This window comes from Trachinotus anak, unplaced genomic scaffold, assembly GCF_046630095.1.
Source record: "Trachinotus anak isolate AG129_WGS33_773 ecotype Australia unplaced genomic scaffold, CSIRO_AGI_Tana_v1 ptg000032l, whole genome shotgun sequence".
Classification (NCBI taxonomy): domain Eukaryota; kingdom Metazoa; phylum Chordata; class Actinopteri; order Carangiformes; family Carangidae; genus Trachinotus; species Trachinotus anak.
The window spans coordinates 21541650-21558550 of NW_027273883.1; the positions used below are offsets into that span (position 1 = coordinate 21541650).

The 16901-nt window shown below is 42.7% G+C and overlaps 1 protein-coding gene across 6 annotated transcripts in view; it reads right to left on the reverse strand.

The window, feature by feature from the left end:
* Positions 1 to 1201: 1201 nt before the first annotated feature.
* The window catches only part of LOC139613398 (zinc finger protein 516-like), a 48106-nt gene continuing 32406 nt past the window's right edge, over positions 1202 to 16901 (reverse strand). For 4 of the 6 annotated variants that reach the window (XM_071470015.1, XM_071470012.1, XM_071470014.1 and 1 more), the window contains 3 exons: positions 13643 to 14974; positions 10156 to 10260; positions 1202 to 5174 (listed from right to left, as the gene is read on the reverse strand). In XM_071470015.1, coding sequence (XP_071326116.1) covers positions 4981 to 5174; positions 10156 to 10260; positions 13643 to 14974 — 1631 coding nt within the window. In that variant the 3' untranslated portion in view covers positions 1202 to 4980. Of the gene's footprint in view, positions 5175 to 7742; positions 7814 to 10155; positions 10261 to 13642; positions 14975 to 16901 lie in introns of all 6 variants that reach the window. The other 2 variants (XR_011686739.1, XM_071470016.1) reach the window with 2 other exon arrangements.

Consider the following 16901-nt stretch of genomic DNA (forward strand, 5'->3'; position numbering starts at 1 on the left):
CTGTGATTGTGTGCAAGGATGGCAATGCCGGACAACATTTGATCGAGGAACACTAAGAGCTAGTGCTGTATGAGTAGGTGGGTGCAGACCCAAAAGTTGAAGGCAAGCATTAGTGACTATATAATGGTGTAACAACATCAGCTGCTTGAAACGAACTGTTCTACAGAGAGAGAGATCAGTTCATACATGGGGCAAAGTGAGCTCAAAGGTGTGTCAGTGTGTGATCTTCATGCTGAACCTAAACAGCAGTTTCAATTGGAAAAGTACTTATTGTGTGAAAACCAAAATTACAGACAAGCTTTGTGTAACTTCGAGGTTAGCAACACCAGAATCCCTGTGTGAGGTAACTCAAGGATATGGATTAGCAACCTCTGCAATGTCAATAGTCTGGAAGATGAGTTTCACATTTCAATCAATCTTGTTGAGACAGGCCAAAAAGTTATACTGTGAGTGAATTCACTTTGTTCATGAAGAAAATTAATGTTGAACCTTATTCATGCTGAGTACCAATGTTTTGTATTGTATATTTTGTGTAATGAATATTTGTAGTCCAAACCATGGAGCCTCAATCTTGAGTCAGATCTGAAGCTTCCGGTTCACCTGACCTGCATTTGGACTGTGTGACCTAAGTGGAGCATTCAGAAGAAACCCACACAAACATGGGGACAACATAAAAGCTCCACACTTAAAGGCCCCATTGAGTTTTGAACAGAGGGCCTTTCTGTTGCAAGGTGACAATGCTAACCGTATGGCTACATAGTGCTAAACTAACAGGAACAGTTTATGTCCTAAATTGTAAGAAAATAAAATCTCGCTGTAAGTTTTAGAGGGTTTTTCTGTCCGGTAACTGCAGTGAGGCAGGGGACATAGAGACTGACTGACCCTGTTCAATATTTAGCGTTGATATACCAGGACAGCTTGTGTGCACAGCGCTGACAGCAATATCTGATGACCATGATTGACCTGGGCAAGAATAACTGTGTGTGAGAGACACAAAGGAATAAAAAATATGTTCAGTTTTTAATCCTGTCAATATCCACAGACAGAGCACTGTGTGGCTCTTTGTAAATTTCACACCAGTAGTGTTAATAAAAGGGAAAAATAAAATGTGAAAACTGTGAATCTGTGAAGCTTTTTCATCTATACTTGGACGTGTTCAGTCACAGCAGCAAAACAAGCAAAACCAGATGAAACGCTGCCAACAGGTGCCATTTTGTGTGTCTTTATTGTGGACATGACATTACATCTTTTTGAAATGATGTACAAAAGTGTAACAGAACTGAGAATGGCTCAGACGAGGTAGAGCTTTCACATCGGCTTGCTGGCTTGAAAACGACATGGTATAAAACAAAAACAACCCAGAAAAATCAAATTAAAACAAATGCTCCTGTCTGCCTCTGTCCTCTCATCCTTTTTGAAGTGATAATAAATACAGATATCAACCAAATACATTTGGAATAATAATGTCTTCTAAGGTAAATTAATCATGAAGTTCATAACAAATAAAAAAAAGCAATACGGACACAAATAATACAACTTAAGAGGCATGATAAAAACCCAACCAAAGAGAAAAGAACAACACCTGCCAGCCCCTCTGGGAGGGCAGCCATGACTAGCTACTCAACAAATCCTACAGTTTAGCAAAGAGAGACTAAAAACACACACTCTTACATCCTTATGAAAAAATAAGCACTGCTGCACCTAGTATTATCAAACCGTCCATGAGGAAACGTAGCTAAAAAGCTGTGCCACACAGTCGTCACAGAACAAATCATGTCATTAAAATCTATGGACTCATCCTAACAAAAAAAAAAAAAAGCCTCTAAAAACAGAAATGACATTGAAGTGTGTTAGCCGGCACCATTAAAGAGACATTCTCAAAGAAACCTTAGCTAGAATTGGACAAAATGAGAACAGTTAAAGCAGTAACCTAGTCTAAGTGCACTAGTAATGCCATTTGGTTTCTACTGCTGTATATAAAGGGTTTGGTAAAAGTGGATTACAGATATACAGTTTATATTACATACACTCACTCCTGCTTCATAGTTTTTCTAAGTCACACTTCGGAGTACAAATTCATAACTGAGGAGTTAATCTTAAAGGGAATTCTGTACATTGGTATTAGTACTACACTACCTCGAAGGCTAGAGTATCCGTTTCAAGTATTTTCACTACCCACACCTTCATCATACACATTTGTGTATTTTTAGGCATATTCAAGCACACAATATTGTATGCATATCTAAACAACCCACTGGTATAGCAACCATTTCATCACTGTGTAAAAACTACTGAGGTCTCAAAATAGATGGGAAGTACAGTACTCTGTCTGCTCCGTGATCTTTAACTGGTGTGAATTTTGATTTTACGTGTAGAAAAAATCAACACAATCTACTCTTGCTCTTTAAATTGGAGCTACTTTCTTTTCTTCTTCTTCTTTTCCCCAGCATGTCAAGGCATGGCTTATTCAGTCTTGGAGACCGCTGAGGGGAGAAACTAAGCACAGGACACCATAGAAAGAAAAACATCCACACATCCTTGCAAAGAACAGTTGATACCTTTATACCAGCCAACAAACTTAAGACAGGCTTTCATTGCAGAGGAGGTAGGCTAGTATACAAAGCATCTACAGGGAGTACACAGAAGTTAGTGAACCTCTTATACAGTGTGGGGAGGTTTGGAAAGAATGCACATACACATGCATTAATGTACACTCTCACTCACACCTGGGTTAAGGCTGTGACGGCTCTACAGTTCAATATTCTTCAAAGCATTTCCACCTGGTGTATTCATCCCTGAACTCTCTGGAAGCCTGACCCCCTCACCCCTGGCTGCTCTCTCTCTCTTTCTCTGTCTCTCTCTCTCTTTTCCTCTCTCTCTCTCTCTCCCTCTCTCTCTCTTACCTTCTCACTCTGTCCTCTGCAAAATCTTCACGTCACAATTCAAGAAATTTGACCGGTGGCATAGGAGTTTGACTCATTGCTCTGCTTAAATGTTTTGGTGACAAAATCAGCTGTGAATCTCTGGTTGTTAGTTCCGGTGGACGTGCACACTAATACACAGCGTGCATGTTTAATTATGCTCTATGACTGTCTTACTTGCACCTGCAAATTTTAAAGCAATAATTGGACATTTTGGGAAATATTTCCTCTCTTGCCAAGAGTTAGATAAAAACAAAGATCAATACCACTTTCATGGCTGCCTGTTAAATATGAGGCTACAGTTAGCAGCTGATTAGCTTAGCTTAACACAAAGAATGGAGACAAGGAGAAATGTCAAGCATGGCTCCGATTTTTCCCTTTTCAAATTGTTTAATTTGAATACATTTTAAATGATTTCCACTACTTTTCAGAAAATTCTGAAAAAAATAAACCTAATCTTGTGCAGAAAAAGTAGGTTTTTGATTTTCTCAGTACCCAGTAACTATCTTGTGACCCCCTCAGATTACATTTTGACCCTGTTACGGGTCCCAACCCTTAGGTTGGGAAGCATTGTGTTAAGGTATCGTGTGCTGCTGACAGCTGTCTACCAAAAAGACTAATTTTGGTTCCCAAGATTATGTGTTAGGAGATCGACAGACCAAAAAATCTGAGTTGCCCTTCAGCTATGAGAAATATTGAGATGCATCTTTTTAGCTAACATGAGCAGTACCACATTCTCCTTTGCATGTACATAAATTGAAGTTTAATCCGTGCAATCCACTAACGTCTTCCTGCCACTCCCACTGTTTGGAGTTTAATTCAAAGTCAGAAGTGTCGGTGTGGGAAACACTCCCTAATATGATGGAGTTATGGAGGAAAACTGCCCCCACTTCCCTCCCTTCCTCTTAAATGGACTATAATTGAATGACCATAAAAATGGTACGCTCATTTATATTGGCTATTAAAAACGCACACTCTTTTTAATGAGCACTAAAGCAGACACCCCCATTAGCATTCTCTCTCTCTCTTTCTCTCTCTCTCTCGCTTGCTCTCTCTCTTTTTAATCCTACCTCTCTCCAACACTCTCTCTCTCTCTCTCCTTCTAATCATCGGCTGCACAGCCTCAGAGTGGTCACTGCACTCTGGAGTGGAGGGAAGTGAGTTTAACACACTTGTGCACGCAGACACACTCACACATGCACAGATGCAAGTCTTCATCTTCATGACTTAGAGCCCAGAGGAGACAAACACGCAACATGTCAGTTGACTGCTGATGAAGGGCAGAGCATCTTCTCCTCTCTCGTGCCATCTCTTAGATGACCTGTGGTGTCCTGAGGAATGCACAAATTCATACGATAAAGCTAAAAAGTAACGGGAGAGGGGGCCAACTACATCAGCCATGCAGTGCCGCAGTTTGTGATTAAAACACAGTTGCATTCAAGTTCAGTTTTTCCTCTTCTTCTCATAAAAATTTTGCTTTTCTCGTAAAGCCGCGTGAAGCAACTTTACTTGCTGGTACCTCCAAAATGGCAGCAAGAGGTTATTCAAATTCTGAGGGCCTCTATATTCGGATCAATTAAGGTGATGTAAACTACACACAACTAGCTTTTTGCCAACCTTCACACTAAAAATGGCCAAAAGAAGCAGCTCTCCTGCTAACACTTTATAATTCACTCTTCATTTCTTCTTCTTCTGTGGAGAGAAATTCCTGCCTTTGTGCACACATGACACCTGAACTTTGAGCTGCAGAATTCTTTCCATTAGGAGAAAGGACACTCTTCTTCTGTGGCCCTATTCTGTGATTTTACAATTGCCTAGCACAGCTTTCACTAGTTTCTTTACAATAAAAAAAAAAAATCCAAAAACTACAAGAACCTTCATTGTAGAAAATTCTTCTAAGGTCATTAAAGGATGATGGTGGAGAGGAGAGGCTCAAAAAGTCAGTCATGAGTCTCGGGTCCTCTGATTTGACAGTGACGGTGATGGTGTTGTTGGGTTGTGTGATTCCCTGACTAGCCTGGTCCCCCGTCCAGATCCTGGTCTGTCAGAGGGTTTACTGTTATTGTTGTTGTGGCGTTGGTGGGTGTTTGGCAACCAGCGCTCCCCGCTCCTCCTGGCTCAGGGACAAGCTCCGTGTGTCTGGGTACTGGCTGTTGTCAAAAGGCATGTGGTGGACACTCTGGACGTGCGTCTTTAGGTTCCCTTTCTGAGAGGCTCGGTATGGGCAGAGCTGGCAGCAGAATGGCCTCTCCCCTGAGGAACACACACACACACACACACACACACACACACACACAAAAGGTTGATAGGTCAGGTAGAGGCCACAGGATTTGGAGGGGACAAGACATATTTGGTATCTGTGAATATACAGAGGATTTAACAAGACACAACAATGTAAACCATGGACTGAGACTCGCTGCAGTGCAAACAAAAAAAAGCAAACACAGACAAACATAAACCAAGACACATGATGGCATTTAACTAGAAGTAGGGAAACATTATGCAGGTCAAGAGCAACATTCACATTTAATTTTTTACACCTAATTTCACTTAAGAAGTTAACTTTGCATCTCTCTCCTGACCCAGATGGACTTAGTCTTCCTCTCTGTTTCCTGCCATCTGGAGAGAAGCGCCACACATCCCCTGTCTGAGCAGTCCTACTTTTCTCTCTGTATTTTTCTCAATCAAACAAGTCCCCACTCCCCAACACACACACGCACACTCTACATACACCCTGTACTCTTTTCTAATTAGACTGACCTACAATGGCACAGGCACCTTGGCAAATAAATAAATAAATAAATAAAATAATAAAAAAATAAGCAACAAACACCTGAACAAAACAAATGAGATTGCCATTTAATTGCACCTAATTATCATTTTGATAAATGGAGGAATATCAAAGCGGGAAAACAAATGACTCCCCGTGCCCCTCCCGCACCCCTTTCCCTGAAGAAGAAAAAGGGAAATATAGCTGTTATCATACATCATCAGAAACACAACAGAGAAAAGGAGAGGGAGGGGGAGGCTGGGGTGAGAAAGAGGGAGATAAAAACAAAACAGAAAAAAGATATAATTAATCACATAAAAATCAAAAAAAAGAAAAAAAAAAGGAAACAGCTGGAAAGACAGCGAGGACGAGACGTGAGAGGAAAGCGAGAACCTCCACGACATCGTCCTGCGAGGAAACATCGCTGACGGGACCGGTGCACTACATTATACTAAAGGTTATCGTCACCGTAAAGCAGCGTCAACACTACATCTAATTGGACCCCTCTGCCGCGCCTGCTCCCATCATTCATAGTGTGCGGTAAATCTTGAGCCCGTGAAGGTGTGTGAGTGTGTGTGTGTGTGTGTCTGTGTGTGATTAATTAAGATGGAGGCGCAGTGTGTAGAACCCAGCTCTCTCCGAATGTCAGAGCAGAACAGATTTACTCCTCTGTTCCCTATACCTCAACGCTTGTCTCCGTCACTGACTCTGAAAACTCTGAAAGTCATTATAGGAACTGAGACGACTTTTATTTGTCCGTCCAACAATCCACAACCCACAGATATTCAATCTACTATCATGACAATCTACTCATCAAGACAAAGAAAAGAAAGAAATGATAAAAACAGCTGCTAATTTCTGTCCTTCAACTAATCAATTAATCAATCAACGTATCATTTTAGCTTTGGTCTCCATCTTTAGTCCTGAGTGCTCAAAGTTGTGGTGTTTTTGCACTTCACCTCCTAAAAGTCATAATTTTGTTGGCGAGGAAGCTCCTCTGTCTGTTAACCCTACACGCAGAAATCTCCAGCTGAAACCACACATCAAGGTGTCACCTGTCTTGGAAAATTATTTTCCACCTGTGTTTGTGGTGGTAAGAGAATCGCAGCCAAAACTGAAGCAAATATGACTGTTATCAACAGACAGGTGGACACTTTGACTATAGTTTGTGGTGCACTGCAGCTGCAGATGACTGCATGTATGATCACTCCTCTTACTAACTCCCAGCATGCCGTTCTTCTGATGTCTATTCTACATAAGTCAGAAAGAGCAAACTTCTCACTTCTTGTGCAGGAACTGGAGGATTTTTACCAACAAAAGCTCTGACCAGACTCCTGGTAATGCTGTTGCATTATTTAAATGAAGAAGCAAATATGATTAAAGGTATCCAAAATGCACTACAGAGCCAGTCTCCCTAAATTTTGTTTGGACATGGTGATAGTTTTGATAAGTTTACATAAGTTTTGTATAATTCAGCGCATGCAAAGACAAAACAAACCTTATTTATAATACAAAGATGTAAAGCAATCATGCATCGCAAAAATCTGCAATTTGGCACAACAAAAAGAAAATTTCATTTCAGTTTTGTCAGTGTAAAGTGAAAAATTTGCATCTAAACAAATACAAAAACTACAGTCTGTGCTTCTGACTTTATCCAGTAAAGTTCGCAAGTGTCAAGTTGCTTTTTCTCAGTTAAGAACTGAACCATTAATTGTGTAATTAAAACATGAAAGTCACCAAAACTGAAGAAAAAATGAAGCTCTTCATTGATACAACTGTGATACGTGTACTGGATACACATGCCGATGTCAGGTGTGATCCAGCAAAAAAAAAAAAACTAGGATGTGAGAATGCCAGGTGTTAATGCCAGGTGCAGAGGGTGCCACATGTGACTGTTACACATGAAATAAAAAAAAATAAAAAAATACATTCACAACAAGGCGGGGTGTGCAGAATTGACACAGACACGCACATGCGGAGGTGAGACAGTAATAATAAGAAACATGCAGAAGCGATGGGGGAGCCCAGTGATTAGCCATCGTGCCACATACTTGTTTGGGAGCTTCAGAAGCGGTGGTGTGAGCGTCAGTACCTCTGTGGAGTCCGTTAAAATCAAACCCAACTGTGGGGGGAGAAGGAGGGTGGGGATGGGAGGAGGAGAAGGAGGAGGAGGAGGAGGGGGGGGGGGGGGGGCATTCGGTTAAAAGCTCTACCAGATCCACACAAGCATTTTTTTTTTTTTCCTCTTCCACCACCATCCGCACACAGTAGCGTAGCGTTTGCCACCAGCACCCTTGCTAATAGAGGGGAGCTGGCAGTGATGATGATGGTGATGATGGTGGTGATGATGGTGATGGAACCTGGTGGAGGCAAGTCAGTGATTTAATATGACGCATGTTAATGGAGGCCTCGGGTGGCTGGCCTTTTCTGCGTGTGCACGTCCATGCTGAAGACAACCGCTGGTGACAACATTAATTACAGCCTCGGCAAGTGTTTACAGAGCCTATGCATGGGCATGTGTGTGTGTGTGTGTGTGTGTGTGTGTGTGTGTGTGTGTGTGTGTGTTTACAGTAGGGCTTGGGGGAAAGCTGAACACTGCATCACTTACCATTTGGCCTCTGTCACTTAGAATCACTGGCTGTGCCACATATCATTCACACTCTCTATAAAGAAGCTACTTAACTCACTGTCTACTGTAATCACTGCCGGCCCGGCTGATGGACATGACAGGACAGGAGAGGAGAGGAGAGGAGAGGAGAGGAGAGGAGAGGAGAGGAGGAGGAGGAGGAGGAGGAGGAGGAGGATGGGAGAAGTGATGAGGAAGGAAAGCAGGCAGGAAAGGAGAGGACAGAATAGGAGAGAAGAGGAGAGGAGAGGAGAGGAGAGGAGAGGAGAGGAGAGGAGAGTAGAGTAGAGGAGAGGAGAGTAGAGTAGAGTAGAGTAGAGTAGAGGAGAGGAGACTAATGAATGAAAGAAATTGAGAGAGAAAATAGTTGGAACAACAGGAAACATGAAAGGAAAGGAAGGGAGGAGGAGAAATGACATGAGGAGGAAAAGAAAGGAGAGTAAAATGGAAGAAGAGGAGTAAAAGGTTGAGATGAGAGGAAAGTAATGAGGAAGAAAACATGAGAAAGGAGAAAGGTGGTGTGAAAGGAAATAAGACTAGAAAGGAAAGAGGACGAGGGGAGGAGAAAAGGTGAAATGTGGGGAGAAGAAATAGGAATGGGACAGGAGAAAAAGTAAGGAGAAAATAAAGGAAAGAAAGTGAAAATATAGAAAAATAAAAAAAAGAAGATGGATAAGAAAGGAGACGAAGGAAAGGAAAGGAAAGGAAAGGAAAGGAAAGGAAAGGAAAGGAAAGGAAAGGGGACACGAAATGAAAAGTGGAAGGGAAAAGGAGAAAGTGGAGCAAAAGGCTGGATGTCTAAATCAAGCTGTTTGGTGAATGGCACCGGGACACATGCAAATGGATTCATAAGGCTGGCATGGACAAATGCTGTTCTGCTTCATTAGAATGCACAATTCCATCTCTCTAATTGACATGTGATTAATAATGTATACAATTTGTCACAGGTCAGTATCTGGAGCAAATCATGTTTCAGTTTAAAAAATAGAGACAGCTGCCCAGCCCAGGGCGGGGAAGGACTCACAGACTGGCTGTCACACTCAACTGAACAAAAAGATCTGTTTTGATTTATTTTGGAGAACGCAGGGACGAGGCCGACGTATGGAGAGACAGACGATGAAATATTGTTGAGAGCGTGAATCCCTGTGCATATATTCTCTATATCTCATGTGTGTGTTTCCGGGAGGATAAATAGCTGTGAAGGTGGCGGTGTGTGTGCACAGGTGGCACAGGAATGAGTGACTGTTGAAGGAGTGGCCGGGAAAAGGGAACATCTAATGCTACATGAAAAACAAGTTGCTAATGAGGTTGTTCTACAGGTTTCACGTGCAGCAAAGTTGACTGAATGGTCATTGCTGTTGCTCTTTGCTGAGGTCATTTCTCTAGATTTATCATACCTTTCTCTTTTAAATAATTTTACTCTTTTGTGGACTGATGGTCATTTGTTCTTCCAGACTTCTTTTAGTTACTGCAAATATTAAGTAAATATTAAAGGATGACTCTCAGACCTCTTTAAACCTAAAGTTTTCTTGGACCCAGTGCCTTGTTTAATAGCTCGGCAACACTTAACATTGGTTTTATCAACAAGGTTAATGTAGTAAAGTCTATTTACACACAGTACAGGGGCATCTGTGCGACCTATAAAACACAGAGCAAATAAAGCTCATTTAAACAGCACTCAAGGGTTAAGAGCTGACAAATACTGATAGTACCGGCAACAGTATTGATTTAGAAATCCAATTGGTTTGTATAATATTTTGTCCAGCTACTGTATGTGAACATGTGTAATCTGTATTCCTCTATATGTGTGTGTTAATGTTGATGTTGGCTGTATTTACCTGTATGGGATCTCATATGAGTGCGCAGGTGGCTGGGCTGACTGAAACTCTTCCCACACTCGTGACAGAAATACTGCCCTTGTCGCATGAGGGACCTCAGCATCCCTGATCACACACACACACACACACACAGAAAAACAGAGGAACACACAATTAAACAAAGCACAAAAGAGTAAAATCTACAAAGAATCATTGGTTCAAATTAGATTTTTGAGATTTTTTCATATGGTCAAAGCATGTGTAGGATGTAAATTCAGACTATGGGATGAGCTGTAGGTAGATTAAGTTTAAGTCAACAACTCTTTATAAATATTGGATTTCATTACTCTTGACTTTTCGAAGACTTGAGTTAAAAACACCTTTTGAATATTAATCCATTGTGAAATATTCAAGTATGCTACGCCTTAATGTTTTGTTTTTAAGTGTTTCCTCAAATGCGGTCCTGACCTGGTGTTTTGTGCTGTAAGCAACTTTGACTTTTCGACCAGGCCAGTCCCTGAACTTATACTTCAAATTTCAATTCACAGATTGAAACTCCATCAGACAACACCACAGAGAACTCACAGTTTAGAACAACAAGAAAGTTAAAAAAAAAAACACAAAAAAGATGTTCACATTCACAGCCAATGTGCCCTTAAAGCACATGTGCTTTTTCTATGAAGAGGTGGACATCAGTGTCAGTTTATTCCAAAGCCGAAGACATTTTCACATGGCAGTGTTTGCAGAGATTGAATGGAGACGTAAAGGTCAGTAATGGGCAGAGAGTGAGTGGGTGCACATAAGCACAGAGCCTGGCTGGAGTGGTGGAGGTAGGTAGCGTCAGTAGTGGACTCGCGTAAGCATCATTAGTATGTCTAATGTGTCATTATGAGCGGCTAGCTCCGGGGGCTGGACTGCAGCTGTCACACAGCATCATCTCAGAGGCTGACAGCCAGACACACACAGCACACACACACACCGCATAAATTACAGGCAATTAAAACGCCCCGGCTGTGATGTGCCCGCTCCGCTGCCCGTGTGTCACATGTCAGGTGTGTGTGTGTGTGTGTGTGTCTGCATGTGTATGCATTTCAGGAGTTATATGTGTGTGTGTTTGGTCCAAGTGAGGCATGGGCTGTGGCACACATTGGCTACATTTAGACAAACACACAAGTCACCTTTACATATTAATGGCCTTGAATGGCAAAAAGAAGCAACTTGTTGAATTTTGATGACTTGAAAGCACAGAAATCCTGTCACATGACTAACTCAGGATTGTTCCGTCTTAGTCATTTTCTTCATGGAGGTGGTGAAGAGGCTGATGAGTCTAACTTTCTGCGTCAACAGGGCGAACCCACAGTATTTTTATGTTTGTGTCACTTCACAGAAATCATGACTAATGCAGTCACATTATTTTAAAACCTCCTTGTATCCCCATTTTTTTGCACCTTGAGAACACACCTCACACTTCTTGTTCCAATTCTATTGCACATTTCCTGTAAAGAGCATAAAGGATTACTTGCAGGTGAACAAAATTAAATTTCAAACTTTTTAAAGATGTTTTAATGCTACATGGATTTTTACTTTAAGAGCAATTTAAAAGCCAAAATGAAGCCCTGGCAAAAACCAGCCAATTTCTAGCTGAACATAGTTAATGAGAGTTCTGAAGCTATAATGAGGCAGTATAAGAAAAAATGCCACCTAGAAATTAATTGTTAAGGGACATGAAGCCCAACTGTGTTTGGTAAAGCAGACAGGATGAATGCTGAGGGGCCATTCAGCATAAAGAAACCTGTTGTTGCATGATGACGAAAACTCTATTTCAGACATTCACATTTTTATAATTTATTTTAAGTATTAAATAAAACCCCTGTGTGTCTGTGTGTAAACACAGTGCGGCAGGAGGAAAAAGCATTTCAAGGTTGTTGGATCCGTTTGATGACACTGTGACCGCACACACTCACATTCTCATGCACACATACATATGCACTCCTGTGACCTCTCCTGCTGACAGATAACAGGCCTGGGGGGTTGGGGGTGCTGTGGGTGCTGTGGGTGCAGGGGCGCACTTACTGCTCAAACCTGCACTAGATACATCAACACCCCAAGAATTAAGGCTGGCATATACCTGGGCAGTGCCCAGTGGTTGTGTGTATGTTTTGTGTGTGTCTGTGTGCGCGTGTGGAAAGTGGTGAGTGTTGGAGGGACACAGCAGGACAAGGAGGACAGGGAGGCGGAGGAGGTGACAGAGAGTGTCTCTGGCAGCCCGACTTGCTGGCCTCTGGATACTCTACTTCTACTCTGGGCCGCCAGCCCTTCTCACTGATGCACTAATGAAAGACAAGACAGAGCTGGACGGAAAACACAAGCAGACACACACACACACACACTGGTGCACATATTACAGAGAGAAAAGGGAGAAAGACTCAGTTGCTCAAAAAAGGTCACTTTATAGCATGTGACTCAAAGGGCTAAGGCGGATCGTGACGATATGTGCCTGGACGGGTGACAGCGATGTCATGTGTCTGCTCTGGGGCTGTTGTCTTTGACCCCTGGCTCCATACAGCCCCACTTGACCTTAGAGACACAACTGAAAATGGGCAAATAATACGGATGTTCGGTAATGACCATTTCCAAAGCAGCTGGTGGGGTAATTATTCTGTCTCATCTCTCCCTTTGCCTCTTATGTTCCCTCTCTCTCTGTTTTGCCTCCCTCCATTCGCATCTGTGTGAGTCTCTCGTCAGGCTGAGCCGTGACCTAAACAGTTTGTGACAGCTTTCTGGGAGAGTGGAGCTGGAGACTAGGCATGCCTCGCAGACCTGAGAGTAGCAAAGGTTCTCTCACGTCTTTCACAGTAAAAAAAAAAAAAAAAACAACACACACACATGCGCACACACATACACAACTCTTTTTGCATCTAAAAACCTGAGCACATATAGACACACATACACAGACACACATGTTGCCCTAGATACAGCCTTTTATCATACAAAGCAAACATGTGTGTGCTCATTTAATGGATCTCCCCTTCATTATTCAAAAAGCTTGTCAGAATGGAGCAGTGTATGTGTCTGTCAATCACTTTCTGCCAGATGGCGAGTAAGTGTGAGAGAGAGAGAGTCCGTGTGTGTTAGAGGGGACAAATATGTCTACCTGATTGAATATAGCCCATACATTACGTGTGGATCTACATATGTGACTTTGTGTGTGTGTCTCTTCCTAGTTTAGCTTGTGAAGTCCTGTCAGTTCGACTCATAGTAGCTCAAAAACAAGATGCTCAGTGGAAAACATGTCTCTTCAACTCTTGACATTTGGCATTTTCACCAAGGCCAAGATGCTCTGGGCATATCTTATGTGAGCTGATGATGAGGGGTTTCACCAGACTCTCCCAAATTATGGTATAACAAAGACTTAAACTAAGAAAAAACTAATTTTTGCACTGTGTTACTCCAAATTTACTCATATACATATATAAATAAGCCAAGTAACTGTACAGAAATGACTTACCAGTGGGATCCAGCAGGGTATTGGTTACACCCCAGCTGTGGTAGAGGGCAGCCAGTTCATGGGGGCTGTAGTTTTTGAGGAAGCTGAGAATGTCATTTGGCATCTCTGGTGTCTCTGCGATTGGCTCCTGCTTTACATCTCCATGAGCCTCTGAAGGCAAAGAAGAAGAGGAGGAGGAGGAGGAGGAACTCTGCAGAGTGCCTCCGTGTGCCTGGGAGGCTCCATAGTTGTGTCCTGCTGCGGAGCTATGGGTGATGGTGCTGGGCCTGGTAGCATTAGCCCTGCTCTGGCTGTGGGAGTTGGGAAGCAGTTGATGAGGGGAGCCCCGAGCGCGGCTGTACTCTGCGAGGCCATGTTTGCTTGACAGCATGAAGCCGAGGCCCTCTTGAGGCATCAAGTAGCGGTCAGCCATCCTGGAAGCAGCGGCAGAGCTGGGACTTGGGGCTGAGGAACGCGAGAGGGCGCCAGTGCTTTTCTCTAAGGAGCTGGAGGATGACAGCGAGCTTCCCCGAGGGTAAATATCCACTTTGGGTCTGAAGCGAGACTGATGACTCTGGTCCTCCGTGTGTCTGACGCTGCTGCTGGTGCTGCTGCCCGGCCGTACAGGGACTCTCCCAGCTTGGGAGCCTGAGGAGGATGAGGAACCCCTGGAGAATGAGGAGGAGGCAGTAGACGATGATGATGATGATGGTGTGGCGGCATGACTGGCTGGTTTGCTTTTCTTCAGGACCTCACTGGAGTTGGTTGGGGGCCGGGTACGTTGGGTGCGCATCACTGGAGGCAGTGGTGGACACTCCTTTCCCTCCAGGACTGGTGGGGGACCGGTACGCCTCCTGGAAGATAGTAAGCTGTCCCTGGAGCCCTTTGAGTTGTTTTTAAAGGCCCATTTAGGAGCTAGATTGGAGCTACTGCTGTTGATGCGGTGAGCCACAGTCTGGTGCATCCAGAGCACCTCAGGGTAGCGGGTGGAGTGGGAGCAGAAGGAGCACTTGTGGCTGGGGAGGCTCTTCCTGTCCAAAGTTAAGGAGGCTATCCCCCTGATGCCTTCAGCCCTCATACATAGATCCACAGGGGTCATGCTGGGATTGAGCGGGGATGATTGAGCTGAAAGGTAAGCCGGAGGTGACGCAGAGTTGTTCAGCCCCTGGAGGAGAGCTTTCTTCAGCTTGGGATAACCACTAGGGGTGCCTCTGTCCGAGCTGGAGCCAGGGCTAGAGATGGGGCTAGGTCGATCTTCGGGGGCAGGCGGATGTTGGACACGAACATGAGTCAGATAAGCCTGCGACTCTGTAGCAACAAAGTCACACAGGCTGCAGATGTAAGGCCTCTCATCTGTAGGGAAGAGATGTGACAACATAAAGGTCAATGACTGCAAAGGGAATTGTCTAGATTATACTCTTCTCTACCAGCAGCCATAAGTCAGAGCTCATTACTATAGTTCACTGTGCCAGATTCATATTGTTGCAACCTCATGTAGTTTTAGTGAACAGCCACCAGGCTGCAGTATTGGCCATTGTTCCCATATCCTCTCTTTTCATTTTATAGTGAACAGAACCTTTTCTGCCAATCCTGGAATTATTACTTTAAAAATAAACTGAAAAAATAAACATAAAATTAGACAACAATTGTTACATCACAGCATCATAGGATGTTCCAAGAATATATCTGAATACAACAGGATTTTTTCAGTGGCAGAGAAGGTTGGCCTTGTCATAGACACCACTTTTATAAGGTCAAGGTCATCATATTCAGTTTGTTAAGATGAATTATCTGTGGTCATTTTTGGGATGTATGATTGTGTAGATGATGTGAAACAATCACAGACTGTAAAGTCAAACATTAATATAGAATTACCTTTTTGACATATTAAAGTAAATACAATATTAAGACTTAAAAAATTGGTTCTTTTATTGTATGGCTGTTGTATTGGAATTGCATTGGACTGCACATGTGTTTACTGCATAAAGTCAATATTAGTAATACCTGACATGTAGCTTTATAAACTCTCCACAAGGGGGTGTGTATGTTCCATCTTTCATAATGAACTTTACTCTTGTCACTGGAAAAATGTTTATATTTCCCACAATGTACAATTTTAGGAATTAGGAAAAAAAGAACATGAATAAGAATTACAGTGTATCAACTACTGCTATTAATCTTAGTAGTTGTTGTTGTATTCAGTGGCTGTCAAGATGTTATTTAACATATAGTAATGTAAAACCTTAAATCCTCAAATTGGAAGTTTTGAACATAAAACCATAATATCAGAGCTAGGCCAGGTCTTGAAACCTTATACCATACACAAACAGATACTGTACTACAGTCTCCTATGATCCAAGAGATCAGATATTGTTAGTAGCACATTGTTGTACTCTCCACTACCCCTCCCCATTTTTACAACACCAGTAACCTGCCATCTGTTTTTCATTTGGCTTCCTGTTGGCAACACTGGCCAACAATCACAACTCTGACTCTGCCAAGGTGAAGCCCCGGGGCTGGGCAGTTCAGCAGGCAGGGTGGTAAGACTGATGTACCCTGCTCATGAGGCTGATATTGGTCTTATATTAATCAATTACTGACCAGTTAGAGTTGTAGAGATTGAATTACATAATTCAATATCAGCCATGATATTCTTATTACCCTTCCAAAATATCATGTACCAACACAAACCCTACCCACCAGAGTTAGGCCACTGAGACATAGTATACCATAGTGTTCAGTCTGACACGTCAGTAATACTAAACATGTTAGAGGTGGAGAAAACAACGTACCTTAGAAACACACAAAGACTCAATCTAAAATGGCCACAAATCTGTGTCACTGAAACACTTACTCAGTGGCAATCATGAATTTCTCTGATTACCACAGAGGAAAATGTCAATCTATAATAATTATAACTGGTTTGTCAAAACGCCAATGTCGACATGTATACAATACACTGCCACTTCTCATTTGCATTCCCAAAAAGTAGCTAAATGGCTGTGAGGGACACCAGAGTATTTGGGACTAGAGTGTCCTCTGAGTGTCTCTTTCCCCATTGCCTGCATCCCTCTCCATCGGGAGGTGACTCTATAAATAACCAATCCCTCAGACATCAGGCAGCCTGGCTGGCTCACTGGTAAGAAGAGTGGATGAGTGACAGTGGTCACAGGAGGTAACCTTAGAGATTAGGAAAGAGTCAGAGGGGATGGGGAAGAAAGGTAAAAGGAAAAAGAATGGATGGGTGGACAGAGGCCTTTATATCTTGTCAAGAACATTC